At 41.9% G+C, this 16014-nt stretch overlaps 1 protein-coding gene across 1 annotated transcript in view; it reads right to left on the bottom strand.

Annotated features, from left to right (window-relative positions):
* The window catches only part of TBCD (tubulin folding cofactor D), a 114620-nt gene that overhangs the window by 39663 nt on the left and 58943 nt on the right, over nt 1–16014 (bottom strand). The window contains exons 17-23 of the mRNA XM_039561998.1: nt 13676–13705; nt 10226–10311; nt 7814–7894; nt 7001–7074; nt 6012–6129; nt 5113–5173; nt 3665–3687 (exon numbers count right to left, since the gene is read on the bottom strand). Coding sequence (XP_039417932.1) covers nt 3665–3687; nt 5113–5173; nt 6012–6129; nt 7001–7074; nt 7814–7894; nt 10226–10311; nt 13676–13705 — 473 coding nt within the window. The remainder of the gene's footprint in view (nt 1–3664; nt 3688–5112; nt 5174–6011; nt 6130–7000; nt 7075–7813; nt 7895–10225; nt 10312–13675; nt 13706–16014) is intronic.

Consider the following 16014-nt stretch of genomic DNA (forward strand, 5'->3'; position numbering starts at 1 on the left):
GAAACAGCAAGTTTTAGGCTACTGTAAATTCATATGCCATGCTGTATTCCAACCCCCGAATGCTACAGGTGAAATCCTGGCTCTATGGAAGTTTTCCCAGTGACTTCAGTTTGTAGCAGAAGAATTTCACCTCCTAACTCTTCAGAGGACAGCACAGCAAGATCTCACAGAGCCACCCAGGCACTGGATGCATAAAACATTTGAACTCGGAAGAACTGTTAAGACGAGCTTCGTTGCAAGGCTGGAATTATTCGCTGATTAAGCTCATATGTCTAAAAAACTCTTTTAGGCAGATGACTGCCAAGAAACACATCTGCCCTGAAACCATCAAGATTAGTTACAACCTTAAAGGTCTTTGAAATGAGACAAGTTTCTCTTTTGCCCAGCACCTGTCAACACCTGCGGGCTCCCTTACTCTGCTGGAAAAGCCGAAACTCGGAAGGTGCCAGCTCAACTGACACTGGCTGCTCCTCCAAGCTCCTAAATCTGCTGGGCTGCCACAGCTGACGTGCTCCACACCCAGCCAGCCTCTCCAGAGGCTGCAGGGATGAGCTCAGAGCAAGGCTGGGTGTGCAGCACGTCGCCGGCACCGCACTGCCCGGCGTGGGAGTCGCTGACGAACATCCCGACACATCCAGCTCGGATGGAACCCTCAAGGGCCAATAAACACAGCTTCTGCTGAAATCCAAAGTGCACTGCAACCACCTGCAGGAAGCCCAGCACTTCCATACCCGTTCCTGATCTTGTCACCAACTCTGGGCATTCAGACTTGTGGGATCAGACTCAGAACTGGCTACAAGGAAGCTAAAAAATTGTGAACATCTGTTCAGCTGAACAGTCGCTCAAGAACCTCATACCAGATGAGGCAGTTTTGGAGAATCTTAACACAGCTACTATTAAAATACTGTTTTCTTCATATTATTGAATTGTAGAATTATTTAGGTTGGAAAAGACCTTTAAGATCATTGAGTCCAACCACTGACCCAGCACTGTCGAGCCCAACTTAATTAAACGTGTTAAAACCTTTTCAACCAAACCCTTTTTAACACATCTTTTAAATCCCTCCAGGGCTGGTGACTGCACCACTGCCCTGGGTAACCTGTGCAAGGGCTTCACAAACCTTTGAGTGAAGTATTTTTTTCCAACATCCAATTTAAACCTTCCCTGGTGCAACCTAAGGCCATTTCCTCTTTCCTATCACTTGTTAATTGGGAGAGGGAGTATTGAGAAGGAGTCCAAGGTCTCAGATGCATGACACAAACAGATCTGCTAAAAACCCCCCAGATACTAACCATGCTGATGCAGTGGGAGCAGAATGGAAATCAGGCTGACTACTGACTCTGTGTTTAAACCAGCAGAGTGACTTCCTAACCCAGGTAACACAGCTGAAGGCAACAGATGCCACAAGTTTCCATCTCGGGTTTTTATACAGAGAAGTGCCATTGAAAACAATTAAAATACGGCACAATTTTGGTAACTTTATAACCTGTACAGCCCAAAACAGGCACAGGAGGCAGATGCTCTACAGGGCACGGTTTGCATGTGCCTTGCTGTAACCCCCACACAGAAACCCAGAAACTCCTGCACAACCCACAGGTGGAAGTGCACATGCAAATGCTCAAAGCAACCAGCTCCTCCAGACAAACCAGTGCATCAGATGTGTCAGGATCAAGGCTAATGGCAGGAAGTACACACTGATGTGCCTGGACTTGCAGGCTCCTTTTTCACTGTACTATGGTAAACCAAGAAAGGACTTCTACAGAAGGACAAAAAAAATACTTACATGTTTAAAAAAAAAAAAGGTAATGTGGTAGAAGATGGGATTTTCTACAATTAGCATAAATAAATTTGAATGTTTCAAGTATATTCAAAAGGGAGACTGGCTGAAGTATAACTCAAAACAGGACTGTGTCCTGTGTAAAGGATAATTTATGGCCATTTTTCAAAATCAGGCTAAAGATGGTGCAAGAACTGCTAAACAAAGTAAGATGGTTGAGCAGCTCTATGAATAGCTCCATTACAGCACTTTGGCTTTCTCTTGTTTGACATGAGGCCCTTATGGACTCAACAGAATGAGACAATCAAGAAACTCATGACCCTATTTCCAGCTTAAAATTATTATAAACTGCAACTTTAGAAAAAAAATTAAAAAAAAAAAAAAATCCAGCATTTTTACACTTTACTTCCTTCTCCCTTTCTCACAGGCCAAAAAATTCCTTGAAACATCTTGATCAAAGCATTAAAATCCATTCGGTCCCTGACAAGGCTGTTTAGAGGCCAGAAGTGAAAGGAAAATATCTAATAAACAGTTAAGACACGTGGCCAGATGCTCTTTGTTAATACAGCTTAAAAACTTGAAAAACAAATAAAACACACAGGTTTTCAACATTCCTCCAAGATGTTGTTAGCACTGAAAATTCCCAGTAGCAATTTCTCGAATGGAAATCTTTGGAATATTATGTGCAATAATTACTCATCATGAAACGAGTTTGGCTTGTTTCACTAAATGCTTGCCCAGCAACACTCAAATTGTTGGTTTGTTTTTATAACCTAGTTTATTTTTCTTGTCCTATTTTGAAGGATTTTATGCATACTGATATTTTACAATATGGATTAGAGCAGACAATCTCTGTCTCAGCTAAGTATGAGAGCAAACAGCAGTGAATCAATCTTGCTTGGAGTTGAATGAGAACTCTTATCTAGAATGAAAACATTTCTGTAGGCATCTTATAAATACCATTAAGTGCAAGAAGTGCCATTACAACAAAAACAAATTACACCCAAGCTCCACCCTGACATTAAAGAATTTATGGAAGCCAAGAGAGCCACCCACAAAGACACGAATATACAGTATCAGCACTAAGCCCATCCTCCAGCCCAAGCTCACTCTGGGCTGGAAGTTTCACATCACTGTGGAGGACCCCTCAAGAAGTAAATTTTCTCATTTTTTCAGAAAGTTCCAAGATTAGAAAAACTCATATAAAAATTCCTTAACTTGTAATTAATAATTACACAAAAAACTTCTTAGGGTTTACTGTTGTCAGGTAAGTCACGTGTGAAGAAGTGAACTAAAAATGACCAAAAACTGTTCTCAGTTAAAGGAGGAAAAACTCTCACTTGCATATACAGTCATTAAGTTTTGATTTCCTTACATTTAGGAGCAAACTCTGAAGTCACACACCAGTTTAATTCACATTTACTTAACAATTACTTAAGCAATATCCCTTCATTTCCTGGAAGCTTCAACAAATAGGAAATGAAAAACAACCTAGTGAAAACTCATTTGCATTTTCTTTGTCACGAGAGATGAAAAATTGCCCTGAACCTTTTGCAACGCTCCTGTCCTGCTCATCACACAGGATGAAGAAAGGGATTCTGGAACTCAGACAGAAGCTCCTTTAAATGAATAAATAAATAAATAAACAAACAAACAAAGAAAGAAAGAAATTTGGGGCTCATTTGTTAAAGGCCAGTTCTGCAGCCCCTTCTGAACCCTCTGCCTCTGCAGACAAAGCACGTGAGGGACTGGGAGGGACTGGGAGGGACTGGGAGGGTGTCACTAACTGTACAAACAAACCCCCCCATCCCATATCCTGCTGGTTTCATTCCTTTTAATTGACATTTTCCAAGAGGAAAAATAACGTTTTTATGTCTCTTTTCTTACCTGTACAACTGACGACTGCAAAGCTGGGGGGAAAAAAAGCAACACACACTAATATTAGAGTTTGTTTGATCCAAGTGTTTTCATTTTTCCCCCTAACATGCAATGCCATATATTGTGAGATGTGAAAACCTGCAGTTAATTTTAAAAATAAAATTCAAAGGGGAAACCTCTTTAAAACAACTTCTTGATACCCATTTGAACTTTATTAAAAAAAAAAAAAAAAAAAAAATCAATATAGCACATTCATAAAGCACTAATTTCCTGAATTCCAAACTCAAGCTGCTCCTGCAATTACCCTGGAAGCCAATTTGGATTTTTAAAATAGATTTCCTTTCCACCATTGGCCCTTTTAGAATTATGATAGACTGCACTATCTGTTCACTGAAAATAACTTTGGTAGCTACAAACTGAGCAGAAAAAAAAGATTCAAATGCAACTGAAAAATCTTACTTCTTTACAGCAAGCCATCCTAAAAAAATCAGAGATTATCACATTTCTATGTGGTAAAAGCCAAAAAAACCCAGGTTATTTTAAATTGGGAGTTTATGGCAACCTTGCAGATTAACTGCAAACAACAACAGACACTGGATCACAACAGCTTAAGGCCACTGCAAGAGCAGAGATGCGCTGACAGAGCTTTCAGGCATTTCAACATGAGAAAGCTGAAGAAGGACAAAGGTGCTTTTTCAACCTGTGGCAGCAGCTCTGAGCTGTGCCCAGAATTAAACAGGCACCTGGGGACTTTGGTGGGTGAATGGTGAAGCCTGACAGAACATCAGAGCTGGCACTAAAGGTCCTACAGATCCTGCAGGAACAGCAGGAGCGTGAATGGCAGAGTGCTGTCAGTTCCACAGTGGGAAGAAAAAACAACAACAAAATGAAACAAAAAACCCAACAACATGGGATGACTGAAAATGAAAGGGACAAATTAGGCAAAATTATCTCCACAAAAGCACTTGGAACTGCTCTGAGCAGGACAAGGCTTCATTGAGCAAAAGGAGATACAGACAATTCATCAATTGAAATGCAGAATATGACTTTTGAGGTCTATAAACAGGAAATTATGGATGCAGGGACAAGGAATGGGCTCACTAGGTGTCCCTTGAGCACAGTCACCCCAAGGCCAGTCAGCAGGATGAAGGGGGAGCAAAGACAAAGGGAAAAGGAACCAAAGCAACCCCTTGAGGCATTTCAGGAATGTAATTTCCAGCATCAGAGCTGGGGGTTCAGCAAGAGGCAGAACAGCCCCCAGTGTCACTGTATGAGACACAGGGTCCAGGACATGCAGCTGCCACAGAGTCTGGGGAGTGTCCCAATCCCTGTCTGTGACATGGTTTGCCCTTGGCACAGGGTTGAGGAAGGTGGAGAACAGATGCCTTAACTGTAAATCTTTGTTTAAAAATCATACAGCATTCCAGGTTAAAAATAGATTTATGCTGGCTACAAACCTCTTGGTGAATTTGCTTGAGTCCCTCCAACGATTTTTCACTGAAATAGTATGTTACAGAGCTGTAAAAGTACACAAAATTTTTAATACAGGTTCCCTAATCATGCTGTAAATCATTTTTCTTCCATAATGTCATTGTACTTTCCAACAGAAAACCAATCATTTGATTTTGAAATTATGCTCCACAGAAATACGCAACATTTAATTTTAAATAGATCAGAAAACATAAATTCTTTCCTTATCATACAGAAAACTATTCCAAAAGTCTTACAAAAAAAAAATCAGTGTCACTTCCTAATAACATTGTAATTGCCAATACACTGATAACCCTTCTCAGCTGAGCTGTATTTTGGACTCCAACACTTCTGTGATTTTTCCATCTATTTCAAGTACTTCCTACTGCTAAAAATGATCTGTTTTTCTTGACCTGCAACACAAATTCTTCTGATGGACACTGCTGGCAAATGTGTGTGTAATATACAGATATACCTTTATATATAACTGGACCAGCATTCAGTCAGTCTAACTCCATGAGCTGCTCAAGGAGGTTTTTCTCCAACACTGAGGAGGTACTTCTCCAACCATGAAGACAAAAGACTGTCCCCACCCAGGAACACATCACACTTACAGGAGAAGAGGAATTAATCTATATTTAACTGATCATATTCAAGTCTCCAAATAAGGCAGCTAATGATCTCCCTTTCCTGATGATGAATCTAAAACTGAAGTCTTAAATCACTGAATAAAATGTGAAAGCTCAGCATCACTCATAAAAACAAACAAAAATTCAATGGAAACACAGTTCAGTGAGATGGAGATTTCCATAATTATACTCAGGAAGCTTTTAATAGACCAGACATGAAAGGAAAATTTATAGTCTAGATAATCTTCCATTAATACCTATTATTCTCTTGTGCCAGTTTACACAGAGCATGGGTGATCTCAGCACAGGCAAGGATTGCCCCATGGCGTGTGTGCAGATCTGAGCCCACTGATAAAGGCAGAAGTCTTGGCAAAACTGGAAGAGATTAAATAATTAATTTTTTTTTAAAAACAAAGCATAGTGACAGATCACAGTTCTAAATGTAATTTTGCCTGCCTAGAAATAACATTGGGAAAGCATTTCTGTAAAGTCAAGTATCCTGGCGACTTTATGAAAAGCAAGTTTTAATGAAGTAAATTCTGACAAACCACACTGAGCTATTTTATACTCCCAACTACCTCCCTGGCTGGAGTAAATAAAATAACATTGCTATTGGGCATTGAGCTGGCTGAGCAGTCAGGAAATACTGCCATGGAATTTTATTTCCATGTTAAGTGTCACCTTCCTAGACCACAACAGGAGCCCAGGCAAGGTCTGCCACTGCAGATTCTCGGGGGGCCAGGCACTGCCTTCAGCCACATTAAAAATCTGCCAGTACAGCCTCAGGATGTGCAATGGACTGAGCAAAGGACCCTGGGCTCATGCTAGGAAACATCTGATTACACACACAGTCAGAAAGGAATCCTCCTGCAGATGTCAGACTGGACAAGACAAAACAAATCCCCCACCCTTTACAACATCAAAGCCTTCTCGGCAAGAGCTGGGAATTTGAGGGGTAGCTGCTGGAGTTGTTCCCACACAACTGCACCCATTTATTCACCTCAGAACCAACAGAGTCCAGTGCAGCCAGGTAACTGAAGCCCACACCCCAGATAAAAACCACCCTGACAATAATTTATAATGGTTGCATAAAACACGCAAACGGATAAAGCCATCAGGGTCGCTACACTGTACCAAGTGGCAGAGGAAATCTTACTTTTCAGTAACTCACGGTGCATGTTTAGATCTTTGTAGGTTTGTTCTGCCTAAGCTTGGCCTGGCTGAGCAGAGCTCAGCTGGTACCTACCCACATTTGCCATGTACGCAGGGGCCCGGGGAGTGATGTTATGCAGAGCTTTGGTTGAAAGTTCTCGAATAACACTGCAGATGTAAGAAAGCATTTCTGAGGGTTAGCAATTCAGGAGAATCAATGTGCTAAAACAGTAACGTGAGGAAGGGACTCCTACCCCCAAGCAAAGCCCCGGCAACATTCCAAATTACAGTATTCTCTGTCCGTCCTATGCTCCCCCCTGTGAAAAAGCCAACGAAACCAAAGAGCATCCATGCAGCCAGCCTGCAGCCAGCTTCCAGTGAAGTGAAAAGAGCTCAAAGAGACAAGGAAAAACACCAGTGGGGCTGGTGGAACCTGAGGGCTTGTTCTGTGCACTGGCAGGGACAGTGCAGTAAACTGTGATTATTTCTCATGATTCAAACTATGATCAGCACTGATAGAATCTCCCTTGTGTGATACGTACACATTTCAATCTTCACGAACACTGAATGTGAGTAAGCACCATCTCTATGTGTGAAATCTACTTTAATTAGGATAATTGTATGGTGACAGTGTTTACCCCTCACACACACTATATGCCATATAAATGGGTTTTATTAATCTATTAACAGATTGAGGTCATGGCCAAAAGACAAAATTCATTAATCCCTTTAAGTGACAATCTGCTTGGGAGGTACAGATGGTATCACCTACTGCTTGCCCAGCCTCCTTCAGTCAAATGCTACTGCAAACCCAGGTGTGAGTAAAATTTACAAAAATAATCTACAAAAGCACAATATGCAGAACAGTCAATTCTTGGATATTAATAATTAGATTTTATGAACTCACCTATCCCAGTGGTTAATCTTCATGTTAACTAAATGATCAATCATTGGCTGTGTATACTCAGGAAAGCCAGCAATGTACACACTGAAAAAGAAAAGAAAAGCAGATATAGATTGGAAATATAGTCCAGAGAGAGCACAGAATCAATATCTGAGTGCATTTTAGCACAACCTGCTCCAAAGATTTAAATTCTCTGGTTTTAAACCAACCAAAAAATTAATTAAATGTGCCTTCTCCTAAATGAGATGCAGCTGAATGATAGAATGGGAAATACTTTGAATTTTTGAAAAAAACTTAAAATCACTTCTGTAAAACTTTCAGATTGTTTCTAAAAGCTGCTATACCTACAACAAGCTTGACATTCAATCCCACTGTTACATTCCAGAAAATCTAGATGTCTATATTAACTTGAATAATTATTTCAGATTGGAGAAACTCATCACTGATACCAACTAGGAGACAGAGGAAAACTAAGTAACAGAAATGTGCTACATCTTCATAAATACAATGGTCCAAAATGGAAAATGGGTTTTCAATTTGTCCTTTATAAAAATCAAACACACAAAAAGTTAACTGTGACAAGAGCTGTGAAAGCTGCAAGGTTCAGGTGTGAGATGGAAGGGAACACCAGCACTAATTACCTAAGGAGCCTGCAGTTACCTAACTCACAGCCACGTTTGCCTTCCAATCTTCAGAAGCATCAACTATCGAAAGCCAAGGTCAACACAAGTGAAGTGAAATGTTTTTTCAGTACATCTGATGAGTGTTAAATCACCTGGGGAAGCCCAACAGTCAGCAGGACATGTTTGTGTCAAAAGGGCACAAAGGGACACATGGATTACCTTAATTTCACCTTTTCACATGAGTGATTAACTTTGCAGCTGCAAGAGTGCTCCATTAAAACACCTGTGTGCAATCAGAAGCAAACAAAGAGAAAACCCAAATACTGCCACATGTTCCCATCCTGATACCTATGGAATTCATCAGAGCAGGAATCCTTAAATCCACAGCCCAGACCTTGGTCACTTGAGCCAAGACTGGGCACAGAAGCACCCTCTACTGAGCCCTGAGGGGGATTTGACAGTTGGTTCAACTTGTTGGTCAGAAGAACATAATCAGTGTCCAAGCCAGAATTATACAAGAGAGAAAATAAAAAGTGCTTTGTCACTGTTGACTGCTTTCAATTTTCTTAGTACAAAAAACTAGGGTTCCATAATCACATGGGTGCCATACACATGGATCTCGAGCAGCATGGAAACACCAGGCTCCTGCATTTCCCCATCTCCCGTAGGTGGGAGCTCTGGGGAAGGCAGTGGGAGGAGGGTGGGGACCCCAGAAGGACTGAAGTCGGTTATAGGTGAAGGTATGAACAGACTGAAATGATTCTGCACAAAAGGGACAATGAGGAGGTGGACAGATTAATTTAAAAAATAGTCGAGGCAAAGACAGAGGATTCCAGTACAAATTATCTTGAAAAATCCCAGTGGAAGTCACAAAGTTGGCAGTGGAGCATGAACCATCATGTACCTGTCTGCTGTTTCTGCTCCCCAAGGACACCATCTGCTCCAGCCTCTCTGACCTGCTGGGCTCCTGAGCCGCCCCATGGGGCGATTTCCTGCCCTGTCTCAAACAGGGCTGAATCACCCTCTGTGGGTGCTGCTGTGCTGATCTCCCTGCCTTGGCTCTGGACAGAGGCTGGACTCGAGGCCAGACTCCGTCTGAGACAACTCAAGCCAGAACCAGCCCTTGCTCTTCGTCATTTCCTCTCAAGGAAGTGCAATATTCTGTTCCTTCTGGCCACCCACTGCCCCCAGTTTGGCTCCAAACTCCCCTGACTTCAGCACCTGTGTGTCCAGAGCTGACACTCTATTCCAGGACAAGCCCCTTGTTTATAACCACACCACTCCAGTCTGGGTATTTCCCATTTGCTCTTTGCAGAGATCAGTTTGGTTTTTCAAACATTGCTGCACACTGTGGCCAGCTTTCCAGCTGTTTTCCACACAAACACTCCAGTTGAAGGTCTATGCACAGACCACAAATTCAACAACTTGGGCAAACTGGTTTTTTAAAATGGGTATGACTTGACCTTTTCACCCACGTCAGAGTCTATCTGCCATCATAACAGCCTCTCCTTTGACTACAGCTCTCTTCATCTTGTCCAGCTTAGACAGTTTTGTGCCACCTGCAAACACGGCCTCTTGGCTGCTTCCTCCTCATAGTCATGGAAATCATGGCCACTTTTTCACTCTGCCTCATACACAATAATCAGTTTGGTGCAAAAATAAAAACACAGTTTTGATTTACTTAAAACCATCAGTATTAAGCAATATTCAGTAAGGTGAGGCAATCAGACAAGTATTTCATTATGTACAAGAAGTCCCTCACGTTTAGGAAAACCAATGATTGGAAACTTACCTTATAGTCAAGTAACAGTTAACTCTGTTACCAACAGCAAAATAATCAGCTGCAGTGAGAATGTCGATGCCATGGGGGAAAGTGCCCTACAAACAAAATATTATTATTTTAAAATGTAAAATACATTCCAAATAGGCAACATGATTGAAAACACATCTCCTGCTACTCTCCCATGCACTGAAAAAATACAATTTAATTTATAGTAAAATCACTTGTAGTAGAGACATAAAGGATATTGAATATATAAACAGCAAAATACCTCACTTTGCTTGTGAGTCAATGATAAACAGCCCAAGAAAATGGCAGCAGGCAGTAACCTATGCAATTGCTCCCTTCCCACCTCCCAGTCATACCAAAATACATATTTGGTGAATGCATGACTATGTATGTACCCACAAAATTATTCCTCTAGAAGGATTTAGGTAAACATAAACATGTTTCCAGTTCATGTGAAGGCACAAGGTGAATTTAATGAAATACAAAATGAGAGATTTAGGCACCAAGAGATGCATCACGTGTAGAACACATGGGAGTTTTTACTTACACTTGTATTTTATGACTCATTAATGAACTAAAAAACGGGGTTTGTTTGTTTTTAAAATGAACACTGGTTCCCAGCAAAGCCTGAAACTCTGAATTGTACTGAAGGATCCCACTTCTGCCATCACTGCTCAAACCAGTCTGTTTCTAGAAGATAAATCATCTTTCTAAATATGAGATTTCCACTTAGAAATCTGCATTTCTATATGTAAGCAATCCAATTCAGATATTGAGAATTTTATTGGCTCTGCCTGGTTTAACAGAGCATCACAGGGCAAGGCTGCTTTGGAACAGCAGAGGCAGCACAGCATCCATGAGGCACAATGAAGAACAAATGGAAAAGAGCCAGCTGACAGACACTCCACTCACTTCCAAAAGGGACACTCAGAGGGTATTAAAACAATGAGACTCCCTAGAAGTACAGGTTTGGGATGTGATGCAGGTTTGTTTACAGCTCGCTCATCCCTTCCACATTAGGATCCAGCCATGCAAAACTCGTGGGGAGTATCTCTCCATCTGAGCCTGAATCACTAAAGCAGCTTATCCTGGAAGCAGTGGGAGCTGCCAGCTGCTGCCGAGGTCTTGCTCTGGGAAGCAGAATTCCAGTGCTCCAAGAAAACAAAACCTGAAATCTGACAGGACCAAGGAGAGACAGAGTACTTATGGCTTATCCAAGGGATGGCCTGCAAGCCCTGATAACTTGAAGGTAAAATGAATGCTCTGTCCAAAAGCCTCACAAACTCTGATTAGGGGCAAAGAGGTACATGAGAAACACCTCAGCGTGATTTAAAGCCAAAGAGCAAGACATACAATGGAAGATTATAAAGATGCACACTACATCAAGAAAATCTCAGCCAAACAATTTGAATTCTAGCTGCCAGCTGGACCTTGCTATTTGTTCCCCAGCTGTGAGTGTGCCAGTTCGATGCCATCTCACAAAGTCACGGTGCCACCAAGCCTGTCAGTGAGACAGCAGAACTCCTGAGTTCAGGAACACAGAGGTCATGGCCAGTGGGAGAGTCAGGCTTCACAGGAACAGCCAACAGCTTCTATTCTCTCAGAACACCTCAAACTTCTCCAATATAAAAGTTGGTGTTATTAGAAGTAAGTGCATTTCTCATGACTTATGCTCAGAAAAATTCTTCAGATCTTTCAGGGCTTCCATTTACACACAGTGTAAGGGGCATTCTTACGATGGCTTCTTCTGTGGCCAAAAACAAGCTCAGGATTCAGGACATGTGGAATTGGAAAGCTGAAGCAGGGCAGGAACCAGGAAACAAGTGAGGGCAACCTTTTTCTCCACCTATTTAGTAACAGCATTATTACCTCGGGTGGAGAATATGTTTTAGCTCCTTCCAATTCAGAGAAAGGGTGTCTCTTTCAACACACTGCATCCAGGGAGAGAACTCCAGAAGGTGGATCCACTCATTAAGTAACCATTTTCCTAGGCACCAAGGAATGGTTCAGCAAGTAAAACTTCTGACCTTCTGCAGGAATCAACTGGAGCCTGACAGTTCCTCCATGCCATGGAAACTCACTGTTTCACTGCTGGTGTGCCAACACAGAGGCTGAAATCATCATGTGTTCAACTCACACATTTGTGGGTCAAAGCAGAGTCTGTAAGGAACCTTTCTGGCTGTAAACTAACATGGGCTGTACTCCTCTGACTAAGAAATTTAAAAAACACAGAATTTTTGCTACATGGAAGCACTTCTAAACCTGCAACATCCAGGAGCCCTCTCTCACCTGGAGCTAAGTCAGGGTAAGGTGTTATTTGCTTCATTCAGCACCTCACACAGTGGAATCAGACTGAGCTGCTGTGTGATGCCCAACCTCTCCAGGGCAGGAACTGCAGACCCAGGGAAGAGTCACCCTGGCTTCTGTTTATCACAGACCCAGCTGGGTCAGGTCACCAAAAATCCCTAACCTCTTTCTCCTAAGTGTTCTTGCACCCTTTCTCTGCTGTTAACCTACTTCTATCTAGAAATACACACTGAATATGAACGGATTGCTTAACAGCTGGAGTTCTAAAGGAATAATATTCTGGTTCAGAACACAGAGATTTTCAGGAATGCTGCCAGGTGACAGCATTTTAACAAAGATCCCTTAAAGAGCAGCTTATTGATAACAACAGTGCTTTAACCATGCTCACATGCCCTGCTCTGTCACAGAATATGCTAACTGAACCATTCCCCCCCACACTTCCTCTCTCTTAGTTATACACTCAGCTTTATTAATTCCTGGTGAGAAATCACTAAATCCAAGGCTTTGCCCTATTTGCTTCTCCTCCAAGCTTGCAAATCAAAGCTGTCTTGAGGATTTTAACTACTTAAATGTTGCTAAGTTACACAGGAACCTACCACAATACTTTTTACCAAAGGACTTGGGTACCTCCAAAAGTAGCAGATTTCTCAAGATATCTAGATGATACAACAGACGAGCCCAAAAATTGAGTTGAAGACTCCTAAGCCTTATTTACTGTGGTACCAACTGCAGCAATGATTGCACAGCCCACTTCAGTTGTTCTGCTTCTATTGAAAACTAGATAGTCAATGAAAAAAAACAAACAAACAAACAAAAAACTGCCCTTTTCCTGCTTTAAAAGCACTGTAATTTCCAGGGTATACAATGATCAGCCCAAATGCTGGTTTTGTTTTTCAGAAGGACTGACAATTACCAGTAAGCTCATTTTCTTCCCAAACTGGAATACTAAAATAAAGCTCACACCTCAGAAAAATATTCCACAAGAACTTGCTGCTCATATGAATTGAAAAATGAAAACAATTATTTTGTGACATTCTTTTACTCAATTTTTCCAAAGCCGCAGTGTTTAATTTTGATTTTAGGCACTCCATGCTTACAGTAACCTCCAAGGCACAAATGAATGAAGATGCAGGGAAGTCACCATACCTGTCTCCCAACATTCTCCTGGAAGGCAGCCTGAGGAACAGAGAACAAACACACCAAAACGAGTCAGGTTTGCTTTTTGATAAACACCAGATGATGAATTCAAAACACACAACAATATAAATGACCCATGGCTTTTCTGTTTTAAATAAAGTAAACTTTGTCAGTAGAACAAGCCCGCAGGGCTTTTCTGTTTCTGCATCTCCACGTTCTGCTGCTCCTGAAGCCGTACGTTGCACGGCAGCAGTTTAAGAATGCAGCTTTATTAAACTCGTCACACCCACACAAGTGCTTGGGAGTAGTGACACAAGGCTCGGCCCTGGGATGGAAAAAACAGCATGATGTAGACAACAGCAACTGAGGCAACTCACTCTTGTCTGACTTCAACATCGTTTACTAAGAGTGGGCAAAGTTTAATTCTTTGTCAATGAAAACTTCGGGCAAAAAAACACCGAGACTGCAATACTTATCTGCAGGGCATGTGTCTGAAAGCATGCTGAAACACTGGACTTTGAAAATTTGAAGACAATATTCATGTATATCTCTTGTATTTTGCACTAAATATACTCAAGATCTTGCAAAAATGCAATGGAAACAACCATAAAGTTAATCTACCTGTATGGCATACAGAAGAAAACCTACTTAATTCCCTATTTGAATTTTTTCTCTCTTGCAAAAAAGCCCATTATTTCTATCCCTCTAAAGGACATACAATCCTAAGTACTAATAAAAGCTTCTGTAAATTTTAACTCTTTTCAGAGAGGGGAGATCATCGTTATCTGGACACTCCTCCAAGGAACTGTCACTCTCTCTGCACACACAGCTTTGCAGTGATGGACGACACTTGTTAACTGATATTTAATGGACAGGGGGGAAGTTCCTAATGTTTACTGAAAAGCCACAAGAATTTGGACAGACAGAGCTTCTGTATTCCCTCCATACAGTACCCCTGTGGTAATCCACCTGTGAACACAACAGGTTCAGCTGGCTCCCCAAGGATCATACTCTACAGGTGGAGCAAGGGCTGACGCCAGCCGGGATGGAGCCGGAGCCTCCCGGAGCGTTCCCGAGGTGCTGCTGCCTGTTCAGGCTGCTGCCTGCAGCCCCTGCAGACCTGCCTGGGCAGATCCAGCTCCTGCTGGCAGCACAGGACACAGAGCACAGGCTGGGAGCCCACCCGCTGCCAGCGGTGCCCCGGGCAGCACATCCAGCGGGCTCGGGAGCAGGAGCTGGGGCTGCAGCGGTGCCCTCGGGCTGCTCTCTGCTGGCTGCTGCAGCCCAGCTGCTGACACGGGCCTTTTCCCCTCCTCACCTCGCTCCCAGCCAGGACATCGGTGCCTGTCACTCTGCAGCATTCGTTTCTTTCTGCTTCCACATCAGCTTGAGGTCTTGTTTGATGCTACTGAGACCCTCAATGCGTTACTGATGGCATAGGCTGTTATTTTATGCTATGCACCCTCTGGAGATCAATCAGAGCTCATTAAGCTGCAGCCAGCTATTTGTGCAGCTGAGCTCCCCTTTAGTGAAAAGAAGGCAATTCGGTGATAATCTTCTAGCCCATTCCATAAAAAAGGTATATTTGGGATGAAGAACGTATTTTCTGGTAATTTGGGTGTATCCAGAATCACAGTTTAATGGGTTTAGTGGCAGACTGGGCAGTGCTGGGTTAACAGTTGGACTTGATGATCTTAAAGGTCTTTTCCCACTTAGATAATTCTATGATTCTATATTTTATGCTATTGAGACCCTTTTTTACTCAGCACAGGCACATTTCAGTGAGGATGCCATTCTCGATCATATCCAAGGGATTTCATACAATCACTGCATTACAATGTCATTTAAAAATGTGCTGCTCAGACAAGTGCCTAAATGATACAAAATCTGTAAAGCCCTGAAATTCCTAAAAGATACCAAATACTTCAAGTGTTTTGTGAGAATAATTGTTCATTTTTTTATACAATCCCCTTCTGGAGATGGAAAAACTGGATACAAAGATACTAATTTAAAGATTCCATGAGATCAGAACCAAGGTGACCAACTAGTCTGGCAACCTGAATGCTCTTCTTTCCCACAAAAACTGAAAAAATATGACAACGTTCTCTAAAAATATTTTGTTTAAAACAAGATAGTTTAAACACCATCATCCAACCCAGAGAAAAAAAAACCACCTCTCTTTGAGATGTCAGAGCTGAATGGAATCCAATTCAACATCACTTATTCATCTGATTATTCCTTATACTGATTATTCATGAAAGAGTTGCACAAGCCAGCCCAGAATGCTCATGGAGCTTCAAAAGCAGAGTCTTGTTCTATTCTCTCTAACCTCAGGGTTCAAAATGTCT

Source organism: Corvus cornix, chromosome 18 (genome assembly GCF_000738735.6).
Source record: "Corvus cornix cornix isolate S_Up_H32 chromosome 18, ASM73873v5, whole genome shotgun sequence".
Classification (NCBI taxonomy): Eukaryota; Metazoa; Chordata; class Aves; order Passeriformes; family Corvidae; genus Corvus; species Corvus cornix.